Below are 18335 nucleotides of genomic sequence, written 5' to 3'. Positions count from 1 at the left end.
AATGGACAGAGGTTCAAAAATTACATCTGCAAATTCTTTTAGTACCCTTGGATGTAATTAATCTGGCCCAGAAGATTTGGTTTCATTTAAAGAAATGAAGGTGTTTGTGGATTATCCCTTCAGTGATCCTAGGCACAACTCCCATCCCTCATCACATGAAATTATTCTGCCAAGTTGAGCACGATTCCCCTTGCAAGAGAAGACTGAGGAAAAGTAAGTATTGAGCAATCCAGCCCTCTCTTCATCACCTGTTACAAAATCACTTTCTGGTCCCCGCAATGGTTCTACCATGGTTCTACCCCGCAATGGTTCTACCATGTCCCTATTCTCTTTCTTACTTTGAATATAACTAAAGAACCCTTTCTTCTTGTTTTTAGCATTTCTTTCTGTCCTACGTTCATACTAAGCGTTAGCTTTTCTAACACACTCCCTACAAGCATTGGTTATTTGTTTATATTCCTCCTGGGTTATAAGGTCTTCCTTCCATTTCCTAAATGAGTCTTTTTATTACTCAATTATTTTGAAAGTTGTTTATGGAGCCATCCTGGTTTCTTTAAGTTTCTTCCAATTTTCCTTCTCAAGAGAATTGTCTGCAATTGTGCCTTAAGTATTTCACTTTGGAGAAACTCCCAACCTTCTTATTAATTATTTATTTTACTTATTGTATTTATATACTGCCCTCCCTGAAGGCTCAGAGCAGTTTACATGAAACAAGAGCATGATACAGGTAACCCCATTTACAGTAACTGCAAGGTGATAAGAACAATAACATTAAAGAACACGGGAAACTGCAAAGAGCATCAGCTCAACTCATACTGAGGCCCAGTGGGTTGGGCAGATTTGTCGTAGTTGTCGTAGGAGGGAGGCTTGGGGGCCAATGAGAAGCGGTGGTTTAGGTTGACCTCAACCAAATGCCTGGTGGAGGAACTCCCTTTTGCAGGCCCTGCAGAACTGTTCACGCTCCATCAGGGCCCTGATCTCCTCTGGGAGCTCATTCCACCAGGTGGGGGCCAGAATGGAGAAAGCTATGGCCCTGGTTGAGTTCAAGTGGGCTTCCTTGGACTTCCATCTCCTGAGGGTTTTCTGACCACAAGACTCTACCCAACATAACGTTGTTAAAATATGCTCTCCTGAAGTCCAGCCTGTATGTGTCACTATGTACAGCTTTTCTCTTCCGCAAGATGTAAAGTTCTGCATTGAGGTAGGAAAAACCAAATACACCAATATAAGATGTGGGAGACTTGTCTTGGCAGTAGCATGTGTGAAAAGGATCTAGGAGTCTTAGTAGACCATACACTGAACATGAGTCAGCAGTGTGGCTCACTGGCTAAAAATGCAAATGGGATTTTGGGCTGTATCAAACGGAGTATCGTGTCCAGATCACAGGAGGTGATGGTACCGCTTTACTCTGTTCTGGTTCGGCCTCACTTGGAATACTGTGTTCAGTTTTGGTCACCCCGATTGAAGACGATGTTGACAAACTAGAACGTGTCCAGAGGAGGGCAACAAAGATGGTGAGGGGTTTGTAAACCAACACGTATGAAGAAAGGTTGGAGGAGCTTGGTCTGTTTAGCCTAGAGAGGAGACAACTGAGAGGAGATCTGATAACCATTTTCAAGTATTTAAAAGGGTGCCATATAGAGGATGGAGCAGAATTGTTCTCTCTTGCCCCAGAGGGACAGACGAGAACGAATAGGATGACATTAATTCGAAAGAAATTCCATCTAAACATCCGGAAGAAGTTCCTGACAGTTAGAGTGGTTTCTCAGTGAAACAGGCTTCCTCGGGAGGTGGTGCGTTCTCCATCTTCGGACATTTTTAAACAGAGGCTAGATAGCCATCTGACGGAGAGGCTGATTCTGTGAAGGCAAAGGTGTGCCAGGTTACAGTAGATGAGAGGTAGGGATGTGAGTGTCCTGCATAGTGCAGAGGGTTGGACTAGATGACCCATGAGGTCCCTTCCAACTCTATTATTCTATGATTCTAAGATCATAAAGTCCAAAATCACATGGTCAATACTACCAAGAACACCCACAACTTTTACCTTGTCAACCGGTTCTTCCCTATTGGTAAGTCTAAAATAGCAGACCCCCTGGTTGCCCCTTCCACTTTCTGGGAAATGAAGTTGTCAGAAAGACGTCAAGAATTTATTGGACTTTTCATTTTTAGCAGAGCTGGTCTTCCAATAGATATCTGGGTAATTCAAATCTCTCATGACCACTAGGTCCTGTCTCTCCAAGAACTTTGTAATCTGGTCTAGGAGCATCTCATCCCTCTGCTTGGCCTGGCGGTCTACAGCAAACCCCCACCATAATACCACTATTATTTCCTACTCCTTTTACTTTTACCCAAAGACTCTCAGCTGAACTCTCATGTTCAGACACATATATTTCCTCCCCCCTTCTTTATTTCTCTGTCCCTTTTAAATGTTGTACCCCTAAATTCTAGTATTCCAGTTGTGAGAGTTATCCATTAGATCAGGGGTAGTCAGTGTTTGCTGGCAGGGGCTCATGGGAATTGTAGTCCATGAATATCTGGAGGACCACAGGTTGACTACCCCTGCATTAGATCATAGTCTCGTTCCTTTATTAGGACTACATAGAATAATAGAGTTGGAAGGGACCTCATGGGTCATCTAGTCCAACCCTCTGCACTATGCAGGACACTCACATTAGTGTAGAGACAAAGAGCCTCTTGTGGCGCAGAATGGTAAGGCAGCAGACATGCAGTCTGAACCTATGACCATGAGGCTGGGAGTTCGATCTCAGAAGCTGGCTCAAGGTTGACTCAGCCTTCCATCCTTCCAAGGTCGGTAAAATGAGTACCCAGCTTGCTGGGGGGGTAAATGGTAATGACTGGGGATGGTACTGGCAAACCACCCTGTATTGAGTCTGCCATGAAAACGCTAGAGGGCGTCACCCAAAGGGTCAGACATGAGCCGGTGCTTACACAGGGGATACCTTTACCTTTACCTTACTGTAGAAACATTGGAATCTTTCATATGAGTACCCCAGGCTTTTAGTTTTTGAACTTTCCTGTAGGTTAATAGTTCTCTGCATATGTGCCATTCCCTTTAAGTCTGCAGTTTTCCCATCTACATCCCATAATTGAATTGGGCTTTGAATGTACATCTCACTCCCGCATTGGACTTAGTTTAAAGCCCACCTCACCAGGGCTGATTCTGCACTTACTTTGTTTATTCTGTTGTGGATCCTGCTGAATTCAGATCAACTTGAACTCGGGTCTTCCTCTATCCCCCTCCTTTCCTTTCCCCTTTGAAACAGAAAGTGGAAGCTCAGAAGTGGGGAGGAGCCAAGTGCAGCAGGAATCTCTTTTCTTGATTGAGGGATTGGAGACAGCAGGGGGGGGGGGACCAAGAGGCAAATCTCTGCTGAGAGAAGTTAGGGCTTCTGGAGCACAGTCACTTTAAGGGAAGCCTTGCAACTGGGAAGACTTTGAACTGATGCCCTGGCCATTCAGAAGACTTCCTTGCCTTTGAGGCAGGAGGCACAAGGCAGAGTTATTTCACAAAGAGTACAGATCTGCACGGTGGTTTCTGAAATATTGAGGCTTATATCCACTCCAGGATATCGCAGGGGAAAGATACGGTCACCACAAATTAATCATGTTTGTTGCAGAGGGAAAACTTAAAACGCTCCAAATCAAAATGCAAATAGAATTCAGTCTAGACGGGAAGCCCAAGCAGACTACACCTAGGTCTGCAAGACTCTCCGCAAAGACATTTTTTCTTTCCCTTGTGAGGTGCAAACCATCTCCCAATGGAGGAAAGTGGACTGAGTGGATTTCAGCTAGTGGGTGCAGGTGCCTGACCAGCTTGTCCACATGGCACCTATGCACGGTCCTTAAACTAGTGACCATGGCTCTCTCCTTGGGGAGAAGAAACTCTTATTTACTTCACCTCTAGTCTGCCTTTCATGCTGAGAATCAAGGCAGGTCACAGCATTCCAAAAAGGAGAATAATCATAGAATCATAGAATCATAGAATCATAGAGTTGGAAGGGGCCATACAGGCCATCTAGTCCAACCCCCTGCTCAACGCAGGATCAGTCCAAAGCATCCTAAAGCATCCAAGAAAAGTGTGCATCCAACCTTTGCTTGAAGACTCCCAGTGAGGGGGAGCTCACCACCTCCTTAGGCAGCCTATTCCACTGCTGAACTACTCTGACTGTGAAAAACTTTTTCCTGATATCTAGCCTATATCGTTGTACTTGAAGTTTAAACCCATTACTGCGTGTCCTCTCCTCTGCAGCCAACGGAAACAGCATCCTGCCCTCCTCCAAGTGACAACCTTTCAAATACTTAAAGAGGGCTATCACGTCCCCTCTCAACCTCCTTTTCTCCAGGCTGAACATTCCCAAGTCCCTCAATCTATCTTCATAGGGCTAGGTCCCTTGGCCCCAGATCATCTTCGTCGCTCTCCTCTGTACCCTTTCAATATTATCTACGTCCTTCTTGAAGTGAGGCCTCCAGAACTGCACACAGTACTCCAGGTGTGGTCTGACCAGTGCCGTATACAATGGGACTATGACATCTTGTGATTTTGATGTGATGCCCCTGTAGATACAGCCCAAAATGGCATTCGCCTTTTTTACCACTGCATCTCATTGATATTTCCAAACACTTTCCTAGGTCAGCCCCACAAAAAGTGCATTGAAAGTAATATAGTCTAGAGGTAGCCAGGGCATTACACAGTGCAGCGGCCAGGTTGGACTCAGCATCTGGGGTCAAGCACAGGATTCCTAGTGCGGACGGGGAAGGGACATCCACTCAGTGGCTGGGAACAGCCCTTTTCCTCAGTTGAGAGAGCTGACTAGGCTTGCATAAACTTCCCAGCTTTCTCATAAAACTGATTTTATTTCCTTCCATATGAATCACAGAATCATAGACTTGGAAGGGGCCATACAGTCCATCTAGTCCAACCCCCCTGCTCAATGCAGGATCAGCCCAAAGCATCCTAAAGCATCCAAGAAAAGTGTGTATCTAACATTTGCTTGAAAACGGCCAGGGAGGGGGAGCTCACCACCTCCTTAAGCAGCCTATTCCACTGCTGAACTACTCTGTGAATTTTTTTTCCCTGATATCTAACCTATATCGTTTTACTTGTAGTTTAAACCCATTACATAGAATCATAGAATCATAGAATCATAGAATCATAGAGTTGGAAGGGGCCATACAGGCCATCTAGTCCAACCCCCTGCTCTACGCAGGATCAGCCCTAAGCATACTAAAGCATCCAAGAAAAGTGTGTATCCAACCTTTGCTTGAAGACTGCGAGGGGGAGTTCACCACCTCCTTAGGCAGCCTATTCCACTGCTGAACTACTCTGACTGTGAAAATTTTTTTCCTGATATCTAGCCTATATCATTGTACTTGAAGTTTAAACCCATTACTGCGTGTCCTCTCCTCTGCAGCCAATGGGAACAGCATCCTGCCTTCCTCCAAGTGACAACCTTTAAAATACTTAAAGAGGGCTCTCATGTCCCCTCTCAACCTCCTTTTCTCCGGGCTGAACATTCCCAAGTCCCTCAACCTATCTTCATAGGGCTTGGTCCCTTGGCCCCAGATCATCTTCGTCGCTCTCCTCTGTACCCTTTCAATTTTATCTACGTCCTTTTTGAAATGAGGCCTCCAGAACTGCACACAATACTCCAGGTGTGGTCTGACCAGTGCCGTATACAATGGGACTATGATATCTTGTGATTTTGATGTGATGCCCCTGTTGATACAGCCAAAATGGCATTTGCCTTTTTTTCCGCTGCATCACACTGCCTGCTCATGTTTAGTTTACAATCCACAAGTACCCCAAGGTCTCGTTCACACACAGTGTTACTTATTATTATTATTATTATTATTATTATTATTATTATTATTATTATTATTATTATTATTATTATTATTATTATTATTATTTCAATTTATTTCCCGCCACTCCCAAATGGCTCCTGGCGGGTTACAGTGTCTTAAAAACCCCATTAAAACCCATTAAAAGACTTTAAAATGTCACAACATGGCGGCACAATAATAAGATCCCCTTCCTACCCCCCTTCCTACCCCCCTTCCTAAAAAAGGGGGGGTGGAGGAGAAGGAGGTCAACGATGTTCAAGAAGAAGCCCAGGGGAGAGTAGTTGATGTACCCCAGCAGCCCCAGCCTCAACCATAGACCTGGCGGAAGAGCTCCATCTTGCAGGCCCTGCGGAATGTTGAAAGGTCCCGCAGGGCCCGCAGCTCTCCCGGGAGCTCATTCCACCAGGTGGGGGCCAGGACCGAAAAGGCCCTGGCCCTGGTCGAGGCTAGGCGTGCTTCCCTAGGGCTGGGAACGACCAGAAGATTCTCACTCGCAGAGCGCAGAGCCCTGCGGGGGGCATAGGGCACTAGGCGGTTCCTCAGGTATGTGGGTCCCAGCCCGCGTAAAGCCATAAAGGTTAGAACCAGAACCTTGAACCGGATCTGGACAGCAATTGGTAACCAGTGCAGCTGCCTCAACACAGGCTGGATGTGGGCCGGTGAGGTGTGCCGGTGTGCCGGTGAGGACCCTAGCAGCTGCATTTTGTACTAGCTGGAGTTTCCGGATCAGAGACAGGGGTAGGCCCGCGTAGAGCGAGTTACAGAAATCTAATCTGGAGGTGACCATTGCATGGATCACAGTGGCCAGGTGTTCGGGGGACAGGTAGGGCGCTAGTAGCCGAGCTTGGCGAAGATGGGAAAATGCCTGGCCGGCTACTTTCCTGACCTGCGCCTCCATAGTCAGGGAGGCATCAATGGTCACACCCAAGTTTCTGGCCTGGGATGCGATGGTAAGATGCGCCCCTGCCAGGGTAGGTAAATGCGCTTCCTGTTCCCGTCCCCTACGTCCCAGCCACAGGACCTCCGTCTTGGAGGGGTTGAGTTTCAGGCGACTCTGCTCAAACCATTCTGTCACCGCTTCCAAACATTTGGTGAATGGTTCCGAGGGAGAGTCCGGGTGGCCGTCCATGAGGAGATAGAGCTGGGTGTCGTCAGCGTACTGATGGCAGCCCAACCCAAAACTCCGTACCAGCTGGGCCAGAGGGTGCATGAAGATGTTAAATACTGTGGGGGAGAGAACAGCGCCCTGTGGGACCCCACAAGGGAGTCCATAAGGGCGCGAGAGCTCATCCCCCACTGCATCCCTCTGGGTCAGGTTCAGGAGGAAGGAGCATATCCAGCACAAGGCTGTACCCCGTATCCCCGTACTGGCGAGGCGGTGGACCAATATCTCATGGTCCACAATGTCGAAAGCAGCCGACAGATCCAGAAGGACCATCATGGCTGACCCGCCTCTATCCAGCTGGCGACGGAGATCATCCAGCAGGGCGACCAACACCGTCTCCACCCCATGGCCAGGGCGGAAGCCAGACTGATATGGATCGAGTGCCGAAGTTTCATCCAAGAAAGCTAGGAGCTGGTCCGCCGCAGCCCTTTCCACCACCTTGCCCAGGAACGCTAGGTGCGACACCGGGCGGTAGTTGGCAGGGTCCTGCGGGTCCAGCGTTGGTTTTTTCAGGAGAGGGTGAACCACCGCCTCCTTCAGCCGCTCGGGGAATTCCACGGAACTCAGGGAAAGGTTGATTATATCCCGGAGTTGGCCTAGAAGCATATCCCCCATCCAGTAGGCATGCTTTTCATTTTTCTGACCCAGATGCAGAACTTTACACTTATCTTTATTAAATTGCATCCTGTTCTCATTTGCCCATTTTGCTAGATTATGGAGATGGCATCGCATGGGGTCAAGCCAGTCACTCTGGAATTAGGGGGCAAATCCCCCCTCATTATCTTTTCTGACTGTGTCCTGGAGAATGCGGTGAAAGGAGCCCTCATGGCCAATTTCCTCAGCCAAGGGGAGGTATGTATGTATGTATGTATGTATGTATGTATGTATGTATGTATGTATGTATGTATGTATGTATGTATTTATTTATTTATTTATTTATTTATTTATTTATTTATTTATTTATTTATTTATTTATATTTTTTATACCGGCCTTCCATATGGCTCTGGGCAATAGAGCCCTCTGGGGCTGGAAGAAGAAGGCCATTGACCCCGTGGAAGACGCTGCAGGGCAGCAGGGACAAAAACGTTACTCATTTAGGTTTTGATTACATTTTTGATGATTGGGGGTAGAAGAGACCATTGAGGAATTTTTGCCTCAACAATCCAAATGTTGTGAGGCAATTCACTTCCCATGGTCTATGACTGAAAACCCACTTAGTTACTGGGAACTCCTTCCTCAAAGAGAAAATCAGATAGGTAGCGATTCTAGTTGGTCTGCAGCAGTAGGAAAGGGCCAAGTGGGATCTTAAAGATGAACAGAATTTGTGGCATGGTTTGAGGAAGCAGACTGAGGTCACTTTTTTTGGCATGTGCTAGGATTCAAGTTTCTTCGTGCTCACAGGACAAATGGAAAGGTCAAGAGCAGTGACCCAGTGAACAAGGGCACAGGGTGGGGGGAACATGTTGGTGCTTCCAGAACTGGTGATGAGGTGCAGTTGGGGTGGGGTGAGGGGTCATTCTCAGACCTCAATCTGTGTTTCAGGTATGCTCCAATGGAACACGGGTGTTTGTACAACGTGACATTCTGCATGCCTTTACCAAGGAAGTGGTGATACAGACCCAAAAAATAAAAATTGGTGACCCTCTGCTGAATGACACCAGGATGGGAGCACTTATCAACCATCCCCACCTGAAGAAGGTGCTGAGTTTTGTGACACAAGCCAAGGAGCAGGTGAGAGCACCAAGTGACTGGCACCAAGCAAGAGAGGCCTGAGTTCTGAGCAATGGATCTGTCACAACACAGGGCAAGGTGATTATAAGTTTCAAAAGAGAATTAAATCGATCTGGGGCCAAGGGACCAAGCCCTATGAAGATAGGTTGAGGGACTTGGGAATGTTCAGCCTGGAGAAAAGGAGGTTGAGAGGGGACATGATAGCCCTCTTTAAGTATTTGAAAGGTTGTCACTTGGAGGAGGGCACGATGCTGTTTCCGTTGGCTGCAGAGGAGAGGACACGTAGTAATGGGTTTAAGCTTCAAGTACAACGATATAGGCTAGATATCAGGAAAAATATTTTCACAGTCAGAGTAGTTCAGCAGTGGAATAGGCTGCCTAAGGAGGTGGTGAACTCTCCCTCACTGGCAGTCTTCAAGCAAAGGTTGGATACACACTTTTCTTGGATGCTTTAGGATGCTTAGGGCTGAGTCCCTCAACCTATCTTCATAGGGCTTGGTCCCTTTGGCCCCAGATCATCCTCGTTGCTCTCCTCTGTACCCTTTCAATTTTATCTACGTCCTTTTTGAAGTGAGGCCTCCAGAACTGCACACAGTACTCCAGGTGTGGTCTGACCAGTGCCATATACAATGGGACTATGACATCATGTGATTTTGATGTGATGCCCCTGTTGATACAGTCCAAAATGGCATTCACTGTTTTTACCGCTGCATCACACTGCCTGCTCATGTTTCGTTTACAATCCACAAGTACCCCAAGGTCTCGTTCACACACAGTGTTACCTAGAAGCGTATCCCCCATCCAGTAGGTATGCTTTTCATTTTTCTGACCCAGATGCAGAACTTTACACTTATCTTTAACCGCTCCTGCGGAGCTGATTAAATAAAGCGCTAAGGCTTCCTGGGGAGGAGTTAGGGTGGGCCCTGTCTGGGATAAAAACTCGGAAGGGTGATTCGCCCCTCCGAGTGCCACTCGGGGGCCAAGCGACCAATGGGGAGCCGCGCAAAGCGCAGCTCGCCATTGGCTGCTTGGCCCGGCCACGCCTCGGCCGCCTGGGGACTCCCCGCTCAGACAAAGAAGACCTCTGAGCCGGTGAATCCTCCCGGCGATCTCTCCTCCCCTTGGGTTGGGTCTTTAAATATTTGAAAGGTTGTCTTTTGGAGGAGAGCAGGATGCTGTTCCCATTGGCTGCAGAGGGTTTAAACTACAAGTACAATGATATAGGCTAGATATTAGGAAAAACGTTTTCACAGTCAGAGTAGTTCAGCAGTGGAACTGGCAGTCTCCAAGCAAAGGTTGGATAAACACTTTTCTTGGATGCTTTAGAATACTTTCGGCTGATCCTGCGTTGAGCAGGGGGTTGGACTAGATGGCCTGTATGGCCCCTTCCAACTCTATAATTCTATGATTCTATAGGATGCAGCCAAGGGGAACAGCATCCTGCACTTCTCCAAATGACAACCTTTCAAATACTTAAAGAGGACTATCATGTCCCCTCTCAACCTCCTTTTCTCCAGGCTGAACATTCCCAAATCCCTCAACCTATCTTCATAGGGTTTGGTCCCCTGGCCCCAGATCATCTTCGTCGCTCTCCTCTTTTACAATCCACAAGTACCCCAAGGTCTCGTTCACACACAGTGTTACCTAGAAGCGTATCCCCCATCCAGTAGGCATGCTTTTCATTTTTCTGACCCAAATGCAGAACTCTACACTTATCTTTATTAAATTGCATCTTGTTCTCATTTGCTCATTTTTCCATTGTGTTCAGATCTCGTTGAACTCTGTCTCTATCTTCCGGAACATTTGCCAATTTGGTGTCATCTGCAAACTTGATGAGTTGTCCCTCTACCCCCTCATCTAGATCATTAAGAAATATGTTAAAAAGTACCGGGCCGAGCACCAAGCCCTGAGGTACCCCACTACTCACCTCCCTCCAGTCTGATGAAACACCATTGACAACAACTCTTTGAGTGCGGTTCTCTAACCAATTCCCTATCCACCTAACTATCTGAAAATCCAGATTGCAGTCCTTCAATTTATAGAATCATAGAATCATAGAATCATAGAGTTCGAAGGGGCCATATAGGCCATCTAGTCCAACCCCCTGCTCAACGCAGGATCAGCCCTAAGCATCCTAAAGCATCCAAGAAAAGTGTGTATCCAGCCTTTGCTTGAAGACTGCCAGTGAGGGGGAGCTCACCACCTCCTTAGGCAGCCTATTCCACTGCTGAACAACTCTGACCGTGAACATTTTTTTCCTGATATCTAGCCTATATCGTTGTACTTGAAGTTTAAACCCATTACTGCGTGTCCTCTCCTCTGCAGCCAACAGAAACAGCATCCTGCCCTCCTCCAAGTGACAACCTATCAAATACTTAAGGAGGGCTATCATGTCCCCTCTCAACCTCCTTTTCTCCAGGCTGAACATTCCCAAGTCCCTCAACCCATCTTCATAGGGCTTGGTCCCTTGGCCCCAGATCATCTTCGTCGCTCTCCTCTGTACCCTTTCAATTTTATCGACGTCCTTCTTGAAGTGAGGCCTCCAGAACTGCACACAGTACTCCAGGTGTGGTCTGACCAGTGCCGTATACAATGGGACTATGACATCTTGTGATTTTGATGTGATGCCTGTGTTGATACAGCCCAAAATGGCATTTGCCTTTTTTACCGCTGCATCACACTGCCTGCTCATGTTTAGTTTACAATCCACAAGTACCCCAAGGTCTCGTTCACACACAGTGCTACCTAGAAGCGTATCCCCCATCCAGTAGGCATGCTTTTCATTTTTCTGACCCAGATGCAGAACTTTACACTTATCTTTATTAAATTGCATCTTGTTCTCATTTGCCCATTTTTCCATTGTGTTCAGATCTCGTTGAACTCTGTCTCTATCTTCCGGAGTATTTTCCAGTCCTCCCAATTTGGTGTCATCTGCAAACTTGATGAGTAGTCCCTCCACCCCCTCAACTAGATCATTAATAAATATGTTAAAAAGTACCAGGCCGAGCACAGAGCCCTGAGGTACCCCGCTACTCACCTCTCTCCAGTCTGATGTAAAACCATTGACAACAACTCTTTGAGTGCGGTTCTCTAACCAATTCCCTATCCACCTAACTATCTGAAAATCCAGATTGCAGTCCTTCAACTTATCCATCAGAACACCATGGGGAACCTTGTCAAAAGCTTTACTAAAATCCAAGTAAATGACATCAACCGAATTTCCCCGATCCAGCAAACCTGTTACCTGGTCAAAAAAGGAAACTAGGTTGGTCTGGCAGGACCTGTTGGAGACAAATCCATGCTGACTTCCTTGGATCACCAAATTGTCCTCCAGATGTTTGCAGATCGCTCCCTTTAATATCTGCTCCATTATCTTCCCCACAACAGAGGTCAGACTCACTGGTCTGTAGTTTCCTGGGTCATCCTTCCTCCCTTTTTTGAAGATCGGAATAACGTTTGCTCTCTTCCAGTCCTCCGGGACATCTCCAGTCTTTAAAGAGGTTCCGAAGATGATGGACAAGGGCTGTGCAAGTTCTCTGAAAAGTTCTTTGAGTACTCTCGGGTGCATTTCATCCGGACCAGGGGATTTGAACTCATCCAGTGCAGCTAAATGCCTCTCAACAGCCTCTCTATCCATATTAACCTGCCACCCAGACACTATCCTTTGGCTACGGCCATCTCTAGATGTGCCTAAAGCCTTTGACCTGTGGGGAAAAAGCCTTTCTGCTTTCTCTGAATCTTTTTCTGATCTACAGTGCCTAGTAACCTGTAGGTACTCTTCTTTAGAGCTCTGTCCTTCCCTCCATTTCTTGAACATTTTCCTTTTCTTTCTTAGTTCCTCTTGAAGTTCTCTGTTCATCCAAATAGGCTTCTTAGAGCTCCTGCAGTGTTTTTGTCTTTCTGGGATAGTCATTGATTGAGCATGAAATAGCTTTTGTTTGAGTAGCGCCCACCCTTCACATGCTCCCTTCCCTTCCAGCATTCTCGTCCATGGTATGACACTCATCATGTCTCTGAGTGTATTAAAGTTTGCCCTACGAAAATCCAACATCCGCGTCTGGCTACAAGCTTCCTTGGTTCCCCATCTCAAAAGGAATTCTATGAGGACATTGTCGTTTCCCCCTAGGGTCCCCACCTCCTTCACCTCATCCACCAACTCTTGCCTGTTGGTCAGTATTAAGTCCAGTATGGCTGAACCTCTTGTGGATTCATCTTGTTGTTGTTATGTGCGAAGTCGTGTCCGACCCATCGCGACCCCATGGCCAATGATCCTCCAGGCCTTCCTGTCCTCTACCATTCCCCGGAGTCCATTTAAATTTGCACCTACTGCTTCAGTGACTCCTTCCAGCCACCTCATTCTCTGTCGTCCCCTTCTTCTTTTGCCCTCGATCGCTCCCAGCATTAGGCTCTTCTCCAGGGAGTCCTTCCTTCTCATGAGGTGGCCAAAGTATTTGAGTGTCATCTTCAGGATCTGGCCTTCTAAAGAGCAGTCAGGGTTGATCTCCTCTAGGACTGACCGGTTTGTTCGCCTTGCAGTCCAAGGGACTCGCAAGAGTCTTCTCCAGCACCAGAGTTCAAAAGCCTCAATTCTTTGAATCTCGGCCTTCCTTATGGTCCAACTCTCGCAGCCATACATTGCAACTGGGAATACCATAGCCTTGACTAAACGCACTTTTGTTGGCAGGGTGATGTCTCTGCTTTTTAGGATGCTTTCTAGATTTGCCATAGCTTTCCTCCCCAGGAGCAAGCATCTTTTAATTTCTTTGCTGCATTCCCCATCTGCAGTGATCTTGGAGCCCAGGAAAATAAAATCTGTCACTATCTCCATTTCTTCCCCATCTATTTCCCAGGAATTGAGAGGGCCGGATGCCATGATCTTTGTTTTCTTGATGTTGAGTTTCAAGCCAACTTTTGCACTCTCCTCCTTCACCCGCATCAGCAGGCTCTTTAGTTCCTCTTCACTTTCTGCCATTAGAGTGGTATCATCTGCATATCTGAGGTTGTTGATATTTCTCCCTGCAATCTTGATCCCAATTTGTGACTCCTCTAATCCCGCATTTCTCATGATGTGCTCTGCATACAAGTTAAATAGGCAAGGCGACAGTATACAGCCTTGCCAAACTCCTTTCTCAATTTTGAACCAGTCAGTGATTCCATGTTCAGTTCTCACTGTTGCTTCTTGACCTGCATATAAATTTCTCAAGAGACAAATAAGATGCTCTGGTATTCCCATCTCTTTAAGAACTTGCCACAATTTTTTGTGCTCCACACAATCAAAGGCTTTAGCATAGTCAATGAAGCAGAAGTAGACGTTCTTCTGGTACTCCCTAGCTTTCTCCATGATCCAGCGTACGTTGGCAATTTGATCTCTAGTTCCTCTGCCTCTTCGAAATCCTGCCTGTACTTCTGGAAGTTCTTGGTCCACATATTGCTGGAGCCTAGCTTGTAGGATTTTGAGCATAACTTTGCTAGCATGAGAAATTAGTGCAATGGTGCGGTAGTTTGAACATTCTTTGGCATTGCCCTTCTTTGGGATTGGAATGTAAACTGACCTTTTCCAATCCTGTGGCCATTGTTGAGTTTTCCAAATTTGCTGGCATATTGAGTGTAGCACTTTTACTGCATCGTCCTTTAAGATTTTGAATAGTTCAACTGGAATGCTGTCACCACCACTAGCTTTATTGTTGCTCAGACTTCCTAAGGCCCATTTGACTTCACATTCCAGGATGTCTGGCTCCAGGTCAGTAACTACCCCACCGTGGTCATCAGGGATGTTAAGCTCGCTCTTGTATAGTTGTTCTGTATAATTTTGCCAACTTTGTTTAATCTCTTCTGCTTCTGTGAGGTCCCTACCATTTTGGTCCCTTATCATACCCAACTTTGCATGAAACGTTCTCTTCATATCTCCAATTTTCTTGAAAAGATCTCTGGTCCTCCCCATTCTATTGTTTTCTTCTATTTGTTTGCACTGTTCATTTAAGAAGGCATTCTTATCTCTTCTAGCTTTTCTCTGGAATTCTGCATTCAGTTGGGTGTATCTTTCTCTTTCTCCCTTGCCTTTCACTTCCCTTCTCTCCTTAGCTATTTGTAAAGCTTCCTCAGACAGCCATTTTGATTTCTTGCATTTCTTTTTCTTTGGAATGGTTTTAGTTGCTACCTCTTGTACAATGTTGCGAACCTCCGTCCATAGTTCTTCAGGCACTCTGTCTATCAGATCTAATTCCTTAAATCTATTTGTCACCTCTACTGTGTATTCGTCAGGGATATGATTTAGTTCATACCTGAGTGGCCTAGTGCTTTTCCCTACTTTCTTCAATTTAAGCCTAAATTTTGCAACAAGAAGCTCATGATCTGAACCACAATCAGCTCCTGGTCTTGTTTTTATTGACTGGATAGAACTTTTCCATCTTTGGCTGCAGAGCACATAGTCAATCTGATTTCTGTGTTGACCGTCTGGTGATGTCCATGTGTAGAGTCGTCTCTTGGGTTGTTGGAAAAGAGTGTTTGCTATGACCATTGTATTCTCTTGACAAAATTCTACCAGCCTATGCCCTGCTTCATTTTGTACTCCAAGGCCAAACTTGCCTGTTATCCCGGTTATCTTTTGGCTTCCTACTTTAGCATTCCAATCCCCCATGATGATAAGCACATCATTTTTTGGCGTTGCTTCTAGAAGGTGTTGTAGGGCTTCATAGAACTGATCAACTTCATCCTCTTCAGCAGCAGTGGTTGGGGCATAGACCTGGATCACTGTGATGTTGAATGGTTTGCCTTGGATTCGAACTGAGATCATTCTGTCATTTGGGGGATTGTATCCCAAGACTGCTTTTCCTACTCTCTTATTGATTATGAAGGCTACTCCATTTCTTCTGCGAGATTCTTGTCTACAGTAGTATACCTGATGGTCATCTGAATTAAATTCACCCATTCCTGTCCATTTTAGTTCACCGATTCCTAAAATGTCGATGTTCAGTCTTGTCATTTCTTGTTTGACCATGTCCAGCTTGCCTTGATTCATGGATCTGACGTTCCAGGTTCCTATGGAATAAAAATCTTTACAGCATCGGACTGTCTTTTCGCCACCAGTTACTTCCACAACTGAGCGTCCTTTCGGCTTTGGCCCAGCCGCTTCATTCATTCTGGCGCTACTTGTACTAGCCGTCTGCTCATCCCCAGTAGCATATTGGACACCTTCCGACCTGAGGGGCTCATCTTCCGGAGTCATATCGTTATGCCTATTGGAACTGTCCATAGAGTTTTCATGGCAAAGATACTGGAGTGGTTTGCCATTTCCTTCTCCAGTGGATCACCTTTTGTCAGAGCTCTCAGCTATGACCTGTCCGTCTTGGGTGGCCCTGCACAGCATAGCTCATAGCTTCACTGAACTACGCAAGCCCCCTTGCCACAACAAGGCAGCGATCCTTGAAGGGGGTGGGCTCATCTACCATTTGATAAATGAAATTGTCAGCCAGGCAGGTCAGACGTTACATGACTGAGGACGCTTTGCAGAGTTTGTTTCCCAGCACACATCTGGGAAATTGAAGTCACCCATGATGACAAGGTCCTGCCGCTTGGATATTTTCTCAAGTGCAGCATCCACATTCTCTCGTTGGTCAGGCGGTCGGTAGCAGACACCAACCACCACACTGTTTTCCCCTCGCTTATTTTCACCCAGATGCTTTCCAGTGTAGATATGCTCTCCGTCACTAGAATTTCCTGACAGGCAAGCCCTTTTCTCACATACAGTGCCACTCCTCCACCTCTTCGATCTATTCTGTTTTTTCTGAACAGTTCATATCCATCCACCATTACATTCCAGTCATGAGAATCATTCGACCAAGTTTCTGTGATGCCTACTAGATCATACCTTTCCATCAGCATGAGAAGTTCCTGCTCTTCCTTTTTATTGCCCATGCTTCGGGCATTAGTATAAAGACATCTGAAAGACATTTGGTTCCCTATGAGCTGGCCTTGCCAGTTGGGCTGCCTCCGGTCGTTTTCCTTCCATACACTCCCTATGTTGATCGTCTCCTTCCCCTAGTGGCTTTAGTTTAAAACTCTCCTGATGAATCTCCCCAGGTTCCTGCCAAACACATTCTTCCCCAGTTTCGATAAGTGCAGTCCATCAGGTGCTAGTAGGCCTTCCTCAAGAAAGCCTATGCCATGGTCCCAGAAACCAAATCTCTCCTGCCGGCACCAACTACGCAGCCAGTGATTCACCTCCATTATCCTCTCCCAACGAAATTCCTCTTCCCTTGACAGGCAAGATTGAAGAGAATACCACTTGTGCACCCATTTGCCTGAGCTTCCTCCCCAGATCTTGATAGTCTTTTTTAATAGGAGCGATAGTATTCAGGGACATGTCATTCGTTCCCACATGGACCATCACAAATGGGTAGCGATCCATAGATTTGAGGAGTTTGGACAGCCTTTCTGAAACATCTTTAATTTTCGCCCCTGGCAAGCAACACACCTCTCGGGTTAGGGGGTCGGGCCCAGCCAAATGGCGATCCATTCCTCATCCTCATCCACCAACTCTTGCCTGTTGGTCAGTATTAAATCCGGTATGGCTGAACCTCTTGTGGGTTCATCTACCATTTGATAAATGAAATTGTCAGCCAGGCAGGTCAGACGTTACATGACTGAGGACGCTTCACAGAGTTTGTTTCCCAGCACACATCTGGGAAATTGAAGTCACCCATGATGACAAGGTCCTGCCGCTTGGATATTTTCTCAAGCTGCTCACAAAGTGCAGCATCCACATTCTCTCGTTGGTCAAGCGTTCAGTAGCAGACACCAACCACCACATTGTTTTCCAGCCTCGCTTGAGCTTCCCTGCAGCCCCTCCATCCCCGCACAACTCCATCACCGCTTCCCCCCCCCTTCTCAACCCCGCAACCTTAGCCAGCCATCGCTACTGTGCCCTCTCCCAACACCACCTTCCCCCCCCTTCCTCATCACCTTTCATGGGACAAGAGCAGAGCAGAGGAAAGTGGTACCATCACCTCCCGTGATCTGGACACGATACAGCACAAAATCCCATTTGTCTTTTCAGCCACTGAGTCACACTGCTGACTCATGTTCAATGTATGGTCTACTGAGACTCCTAGATCCTTTTTGTACATGCTACTGCGAAGACAAGTCTCCCCCATCTTATATTGGTATATTTGGTTTTTCCTACCTAAATGCAGAACTTTACATTTGTCCCTATTGAACATTTTATTCAGTTTAGCCCACTTCTGGAGCCTATCAAGATCATCCAGTATTCTGGTTTTAGTTTTTTTTTTTTATACCCATCACTTCACTTACTTCAATTTTGAGCTCCTTAGAGGCAGAAAACTGGTCCTGTGTTTGCTCTCCACAAGTTTAACATACAAATGTCATAGAATCATAGAATTGTAGAGTTGGAAGGGGCTATACAGACCATCTAGTCCAGCCCCCTGCTCAACGCAGAATCAGCCCTAAGCATCCTAAAGCATCCAAGAAAAGTGTGTATCCAACCTTTGCTTGAAGACTACCAGTGAGGGGGAGCTCACCACCTCCTTAGGCAGCCTATTCCACTGCTGAACTATG

At 46.5% G+C, this 18335-nt stretch overlaps 1 protein-coding gene across 2 annotated transcripts in view; it reads left to right on the top strand.

Moving 5' to 3' along the window:
* LOC143828870 (4-trimethylaminobutyraldehyde dehydrogenase-like) overlaps positions 1-18335 on the top strand; it is a 45612-nt gene that overhangs the window by 17992 nt on the left and 9285 nt on the right. For both annotated transcript variants that reach the window (XM_077319035.1, XM_077319034.1), the window contains exons 7-8: positions 7742-7882; positions 8574-8762. In XM_077319035.1, the coding sequence (XP_077175150.1) occupies positions 7742-7882; positions 8574-8762 (330 nt within the window). The remainder of the gene's footprint in view (positions 1-7741; positions 7883-8573; positions 8763-18335) is intronic.

The sequence above is a fragment of the Paroedura picta genome, chromosome 2 (assembly GCF_049243985.1).
Source record: "Paroedura picta isolate Pp20150507F chromosome 2, Ppicta_v3.0, whole genome shotgun sequence".
In the NCBI taxonomy this organism is placed as follows: domain Eukaryota; kingdom Metazoa; phylum Chordata; class Lepidosauria; order Squamata; family Gekkonidae; genus Paroedura; species Paroedura picta.
The sequence above is the reverse complement of the archived record's forward strand: the minus strand, read 5'-3'. Positions and strand labels throughout refer to the sequence as shown.